This window comes from Lissotriton helveticus, chromosome 9 (assembly GCF_964261635.1).
Source record: "Lissotriton helveticus chromosome 9, aLisHel1.1, whole genome shotgun sequence".
Lineage (NCBI taxonomy): Eukaryota > Metazoa > Chordata > Amphibia > Caudata > Salamandridae > Lissotriton > Lissotriton helveticus.
The window spans coordinates 871,776,385-871,784,386 of NC_136070.1; the positions used below are offsets into that span (position 1 = coordinate 871,776,385).

General features: G+C 42.7%; 1 protein-coding gene across 1 annotated transcript in view; it reads left to right on the forward strand.

The window, feature by feature from the left end:
- LOC144781937 (cytochrome P450 2G1-like) overlaps nucleotides 1-7,689 on the forward strand; it is a 362,329-nt gene extending 354,640 nt beyond the window's left edge. Inside the window, exon 9 of the mRNA XM_078661023.1 lies at nucleotides 7,272-7,689. Coding sequence (XP_078517149.1) covers nucleotides 7,272-7,453 — 182 coding nt within the window. The 3' untranslated portion in view covers nucleotides 7,454-7,689. The remainder of the gene's footprint in view (nucleotides 1-7,271) is intronic.
- Nucleotides 7,690-8,002: the final 313 nt, after the last annotated feature.

Consider the following 8,002-nt stretch of genomic DNA (forward strand, 5'->3'; position numbering starts at 1 on the left):
TTACTTTGGTATAGTATATACAGAGTCAGCTTCCTACAAGTACCACTAGTTTGCAAAGGAGGGTGCCCCCAAAGTGGGGAAACTTCTTTTCATTCCTGAATATGAGCAACAAGGCCCGCAGGATTACCTAAATCTGAGGAACATACTTCGTCTAACATCAGTTATCCCCAGCCTCGGCTATCTCACTTCAGCTGACCTCCTGTCGGTTGAGTTTATAACCACGGATGATGAGCTAAAGAAAGAGTGTACAGTCACGACTTGGAGGGAGACGGGGATAGTAACCCACATCCTCTCAGAAACTGTTAAATTTAAGGAATGGGGAATTCTTCTGAAGGAAATGGCTAAGCCAGCATACCCATCCCCGCCTCTAAGAAGGCACACCAAGAGTGTAAACCTAGTACTGAGGAACCAACCAGCGCGTTCGGTCCTTCATGGAGCTAGAGGAGCTGAAATCCCAGCCTATGAGCCCCTACAGTTGCAAATGTCACTTCCAAATTGAATTCCCGACAGACTTGTCAACACCGAAAGCCACGTAATAAAAATCCTCTCCTGGAACATTGCGGGCGCAAAAGACATTATGAACAAAAATGGCAAAGCTGCCACCTTGGACCCATACGCAATAATAGCGTTACAGGAAACGTGGCAAACAGAACCAATCGACATCCCAGGCCGTTTGTGTCATCACGTAAGCGCGACTCGCTTACAGCGTTTTGGGCGAGCCCGTGGGGGCCTTTCCGTTTACATATCAACAGCTTTAAAATTGAGAACAACACAACTTTCTGACTCAACTGCGGACATGCAAATCTTAAAATTAGAGAGCACAACAACGGCCACCACCAGAACGCTGATTCTAATCAACATATACGCAAACCCAAAAAAACTTTTCAAAAAAGTACTGTTCCAACGTATTATTTCTGTGATCTCAAACATGTGTTTGGAACACCCAGACTGGGAGATAATTCTAACGGGTGACTTCAATTCAAACCTTCTACAAGAACCGGAGGATGAGGTCAATATTAATGCCGCAAATGAAACTTGGAACGTCTCGCCGCAGGTGATCCCTCAGGTATGGAAGACCGACAAGGAGGGCAAACAACTCATGCGGAACCTTGAAAGCCTTGGCCTAAGAGCATTAAACGGAAGAATTAACCAAGACATCCCCCCTTCCATGACTTACATAGGCCACAACTCCTGCTCGGTACTGGACTACACATTTGTCACACTACCCCTGCTCGCCCGAACACAAGACTTCCACATCATCTGCTCCTTGGACAGTGACCACTCTAAACAATACTTTGAGATCATGACGGACACACCTAAACTCGCACCTGCTCCTATGCTATCAGGTAATGTCACAACAATCAACCTGAAGCGGCTCAAGTGGACAAGTGAATCTCTTCTTCGGATAGCAAACGATGCTAAAAACTTACTAGAAGAGTTCCTGACAGAAAACGCCCTAAGTCCAGACGCCTGGAACAACTACTTGAAGCAACTTCCAAGGACAAACCTAACTGATAATACAAAATTACCTTTTAAACTTAACATCGTACTTAACAGATCAGTATTACTACTAAAAAGGCACCTGAATAAACTAACACATCAAGCACGAGGCACAACCCGACATGCCAGCGTCTGGGCAGCAGTACGTAAGGCCAAGACCCAATATAAGAAATTACTATGGATTGAAAAACAAAAACTCCAGAATGAGTTTTGGTCCAAACTACTGCATAACATAAAGAGAGCGGACTCGTGGGCCTTCTGGTTACAAATCAACTCTGTAAATCGGTCAGCCCAACCTGTAAGCATGGCCTGTATACCCGAGTCTGAATGGACCAAACATATAACGGAAACTTTCTCAATCAACAACTTTAGCCCAGCCGTAGCACTGAACATGGAAACAACAGAAAACTACGAGCAGGAAGACACCTCACAAGCTCACCAAGGGAATTGCGCAAAGGCTCCCGGAACAATTGCATTAAGCCTCAGGCAAGCTGACGCACAAAGCATTGCAAAAATAATCAGGAAAAGTCGACAAGATAGCGCCCCAGGTCCAAACGGCGTTCCACAAGCCATTTATAAGGACGATCCACAGTACTGGGCTAACAAACTCAATTTACTGTTTCAATCGGTAACCAACACAGGCGGCATCCCCGAGAGCTGGAGGGGGGCGATCATAACTCCTATCTATAAAGGAGGAGACCGCAAGGATCCGAACAACTATCGTCTGATCGCCCTCCTCGACGCAGAATCAAAATACTACGCGTCATCGATACTAGCTGATCTGATCGAATGGTCTGAAACGAACAGCAAAATACCACCAAACCAGACCGGTTTTTGCCACGGCATGGGTACAATGACGAACGCTATGGCCCTATGCCTGATCGCTGAAAAAAGTCTACAGAATTCCCAGGAGCTTTATACGTGCTTCGTGGACTTCAAGGCGGCCTTTGACCGTGTCAATAGGCAATTGCTTTGGGCAAAATTAAAACATCAGGGCCTACCGGACTCAATTCTTTTACCCATTATCAACCTACATACCGGCACGTGGATGCAGGTAAAAATCAACAATGGGCGCCATCTGACCAGGAAAATCTACACAGATAATGGACTAAAGCAAGGCTGCGTCTTGGCTCCACACTTATTCAACCTATTCATGAGTGATCTGACAGAATGCTTAGACAAGGTCAATGCACATCCACCTAGGCTAGGTACCCTTCGTCTAACGAACCTATCCTACGTGGACGACGTGGTACTGTTGAGCCAGACAAGAATCGGCCTTCAACGATTGCTACACGACCTGTCCAGTTACACAAAAAGGAATCTACTTACAATAAACATTAGGAAAACAAAGACATTGCTCATAATACGACGTCGTAAAAATCAGCCAATTTTCCGAATAAATAATGATCACCTGGAAGCCGTGAACAGCTATAAATATCTGGGGGTATACCTAGACAAGCGCTTAAACTTTCAAGAGCACTTTAAAGCCATATAAAACAAGGGGGTAACCCTACTGCACACCTTTGTCAGACTGGCAACTGAGCTAAAGGGCCCTCTTGTATCCCCTTTGCTAATCGCAATGAATGCAAAATTACTGCCCACATTAGCATATGGCAGCATCCTGCATCATGGAAAAAGTGCCACTCTCCTGGACAAAATACAAACTAAAGTCTTCAAACGGTTTTTTTTGCTAGCAAATAGTTCTTCTCCAGCCCAAGTTAGACTTGAGTTCGGACTACAATCTCAAGCTTTGCTGAAAAAATATGAAGCCATTAAATTCTGGTATAATGTCTGGATGAACCATGAGAACATAATGAACAGCGCACTTTGGGAAGCAATCCAGTCTAGTCCGAACTCCGACTACTTAAAGTATCTAAATCTTTCATTAGAAGCAACCGAGCTGGGAACTTTGTGGGAAACAAAATTGTCTGTTCCTTCGTTCAACCAGGTGGTTAAAATGATTGCTAAGAAACACTCGTTTCTTACAGACAAAATAACTTTTAGCACTCTAACCCACGCCTGGATGACCATTAATTCGTATACAAGGCTTACTCCAGCAGCTTACCTTGACACCGCATTCTCGATGCCACTTAAACGTAAATTTCTCCATTTACGGATGGGCACTCTGCCCACAAAATTAGACCAACCTAAATGGAGACCGCAAGAATCAACGGAATGCGACCTCTGTGGTGCAGGTTAACAAGACATCATGCACATAGTATGCATCTGTCCTGCCATGTATCAAGATCGGAGGCACTGGCTGAAGCACAAACTCAACGAGCAAGGAGTCCGCACTTGTCCATCAGCGATAACACAGATCCTATGTTCAGTGGACCCTCAACTGATCTGCCGATCAGTAAAATTTCTGGACTGCTTTGTAAAAAAAACGAGGCCCATAGCAATCGAATCAACTCTCGTCACGACCTAAGAACATTGCTTGAAAGACAATCTTGAATGACAATTTCATGCTCCAGCAAAGCCCACTGGAACAAGTGACAGTCTTTTGTAACATAGCTTCACTTTCGTTTTTACTTTCTCTTCCCCTCCCCTTGCTACTTCTATCCCTTCCCCTTCCTTAAAAGTCGTTTTTAATGTTGCAGAATGTTATACATTGTAATGGTTTTAACTAACCGCGCAATAAAGAATTTACTTACTTACTCACTAGTTTGCCAAGGCTGTCTCATATGTTAATAATTACCTCCAAAGTGGAAGTATCATCTTTTTACCAAAGCTATGTTAAGTTTAAGAATTACCTCCAATAAGCCCCTGCTGATAATTTACCATTGGTACCCCCACATGACTTGAACTACTATCAGTGTGCCAGTAACAGTGGCAGACTCCAAGAGTAGAATACTCAAATTCAAATTCAAATTCAAAAAGACTTTATTCGGTTATATTTCATGAATAACCATAAAAGTACATCAAATCACATCAAAATATTACGTTCAAATATTTAAAAAACAGTATACACGATATTATCATAGGCCAAAAGTTGGAATAGTAGAATTCATATAATCATTGTCTTACGTAAGTAAAAAATCCTTTTAAGGAAGGCCGCAACAGATGCAACAGAAAAAATATCCTCCAGGAGTTGTATAGCTAAAAATGCTGGACGACACTGTCTCATATTCATATATTTTAAAATGGGCATAATCCATCTCTTCTAAGGTATAACATAAAATCTACAAAAAAATTAAATGTGTATATCCGATTGGGTGGAGACATTATCACACGGACATTTACAAATTTCCTTAAACCAATCATTTATAACAGGAAAGCTCAGCAATCTAAACAAAATCCCAATCCAAAATCTGGTCAACAAGAACCTTTCTTGTTCTTTCATATGGAGGTTTAGATAAGGCTGAGTAATCCTTGGTTTAATTATCATCTGGTGGGCAATTACTGTCTTTTTTAACAATTCTATTTGTTCTCTTTGATTCTTGAGAAAGTTTAGGCTTCACTGTTTCAATGCTTTCCTGGTGATGTCAAACATTGAAGTAGGGTCAGTGAAAAATTCCGGGTGCTTGATGTTGTCACAGAAGGCTTTTATATAGCACAACCATTTTATCCTTTTTCCCCCATCTAGTTTCAAAGCATCCCCCAGAATGAGGCGATTTAAGTGGCATTTCTCAGTGGTCCATACCTGATACCATAGAAGAATCGGTTGCACCTTAATTAGATCTTCCAAATAGGAAATGCCCAATTCTGTATGGCAGTTGTAACTGGACATACTCTTTGGGAGTGCTAAGAGATATCGCAGGAAGCCATTTTCGGTAACTTGTAGGCAGCTAACATTTGAATCGCCCCAAATTCCTGCCCCATATAATGCCACTGAACCGCAGCTAGCTTTATATATATAGAAAAGCTCTTTAACTGGCTTTTTACCCATCTTCTTGCTAAAAGACCTAAGGGCCATTATGGATTTAGAGAACAATAAATTCCTAGCTTTAATCGCACAGCTCCATTTGCCAGTGCGATCATACAAGATCCCCAAATAAGGGAATGTTGGAGTATGTTGTAGAGGGGTTGATACTATGAACATGGTTTTTTTCTTTTGGTTCATGTTACCACCACAATTCATAGCAAAAGTCTTAGTACAGTTTACTTTTAGTTCTAGTTTGGCCATGAACATGCTAAAAGAAGTAATCATGGTCTGCATGGCTATGGGAGTTCTTGCCATAAGAACGGCATCATCTGCATAGATGAGAGCAGGTATACGGCGGGCTGAGGCAGTTGGCATATCAGTGCAGTCCTGTAGCAAAGTGTCCTCCAAGTTGTTTATATAAATAGAAAATAAAAATGGAGCAAGGAGGCACCCTTGCCTCACGCCCCTTGCAACACTGAACTCCCTTGTGCACTCCCCATTTTTACTGTATCTGACCATTGCACTAGCCCCATCATACAATTCTCACAGAAATTTGATAATATTTACTTCTACTCCCAACCTGGTTAAAATTATCCATAATTTCCCATGATTAACAAAATCAAAAGCAGATGTCAAGTCTAAAAAAGTTAAGAAGAGTCTTCCTCCCTTGGCCGTAGTATATTTCTCTATCAGTATAGATAAATTGAGTGCTTGTTCAGTGGTACCGACTCCTTCGCGAAAACCATATTGGAGGTCGCTAATAATGTGGTGTTCCTCTGCCCATTTGTGCAGTCTATCTAAAATGACTCTACCAATAATTTTAATGGTGGAGTCAAGCAAAGATATGGGCTGATAGCACTCAAGTACACACTCTCTTTTACAGTGGGATTCCAATGCTCCCTCACTCATTCACATGCACTTACTCATACTGACTCCCTCAAAATCACATACATTCACTGTTACTCACAGTCTCATTCTCTTTCTCTCATTCACATTGTTGCACTTATTCTCACTCATTGTGATTCACTCATTCTCACTCACTGTTGCACATACAATTACTCGCTTAACTCTCCATCACTTACTCTCTTACACACACACACTTTCTCACACACACACACACACACAAGCAGACACACACACTTTCACTCTCTCACACACACACACAAATGCATATATTCCTCACCCGCATGGACGCACATATTTGACACATTTTTTTACAATTTAAACAGTTGGTGTTAGCTATACCCTAGGAGCAGGAATATAGCCCCCTCCTGACTTGAGCAGTGAAGATGGAATCTGACAATTGGAAACTAAGCAGTGATGAGGAGGTTCCAGTTTTCAAATTTGTGTTTTTTTCACTTCATCCTCACCCCATTCATCACAGAATGAGGTGAGGGTCTGTGAGACTCCTGACCCCATGCCACTTTGTAACAAGGTGGGAGAGGATGAGGATGGCAGATAGCTCTGGGCACTACGGGACTTAAACCTGGAGTTACCTGTAGGGGTTATCGTGCACCTTGACACAAATGGGGTTGCACTGATGCGTGTCCTCAAACACCAGGGCTGTGACTTTGTTAGACCTGGAAAGTATGTCCATGACTAGCATAGGTTCTTCTACGTGCCTGCCTCAACCATCAGACAGATTTATTACCTCAGGTAGGTTGCTTCTCAGCCCAAAGATCTGTATATTCCTTAGAACAGGCTTTCGAAATCTATAGGAATCTGACCAGCAGTTCAGAAAAAATTGCACACGGAAAAAATGTGGAATAGGTGACCCAGAATAGCAACAGAACTACCAAAAGACATTGTAAAACATGAACAGTTTGGTTGTCCATTTTGTAGAGTAAATAGATACTTTAGTTGATAAATCAACTTTATAATTGACTGCTCTCTTCTGTGTTTTTAGGTAAGCGGATTTGCATTGCAGAGGGACTGGCACGCATGGAACTGTTCCTTCTCTTCACTGCCCTTCTGCAGAACTTTGACATCAAGCCTGTTGTTAACCAGGAAGAACTTGACCTCACACCAGTAACAACTGGCTTCGGAAATTTCCCGCAGGCATACCAGCTCTACGTCACCCCACGTTAAAAATTGATACAGGACAGTGGAGCACCAAAAATTGCCCACTTTCAGCCCCACAGCGCAGTCATTCATGATATGTTCATCTTTGGTACACTGCAAGCATTAGTTTTCTTTATCTGCTGAGCGTCAGAGCTGCATTTGACTGAATCTCCATTTCACTAAAGGTTATTTGAAATATCCAATTTTGGGGGATTTCTGTTTTTATACAGATGAAAAAATGTCAATAAAACTAAATTACCTTACTTAGAGTATGATTTATTGAAACAATCAATGCACTGGTTCCTGTGGAGAAGTGTGGCTCAATGGTTAGAGCGGCAGACCCTGATGCAGAAGTCTGGCCCGGGACCAGGGTTCAATTCCCGCCTCGAGTCCCACTCTGCAACTCTGGGCAATAGCCTGCTTAATCTCCACAACGGCCCCAACAACGCTAGGATGCCTGGCTTCACCTTGGGGGTGCCCAGGAGTGGGCACCTCACAGGTAAAGGCCAGGAGCCAGGAAGGGTTCCTCAGCGGTATTCGTACAATCGCCGACATGCCTCCGGGTAGTCGTGCGCT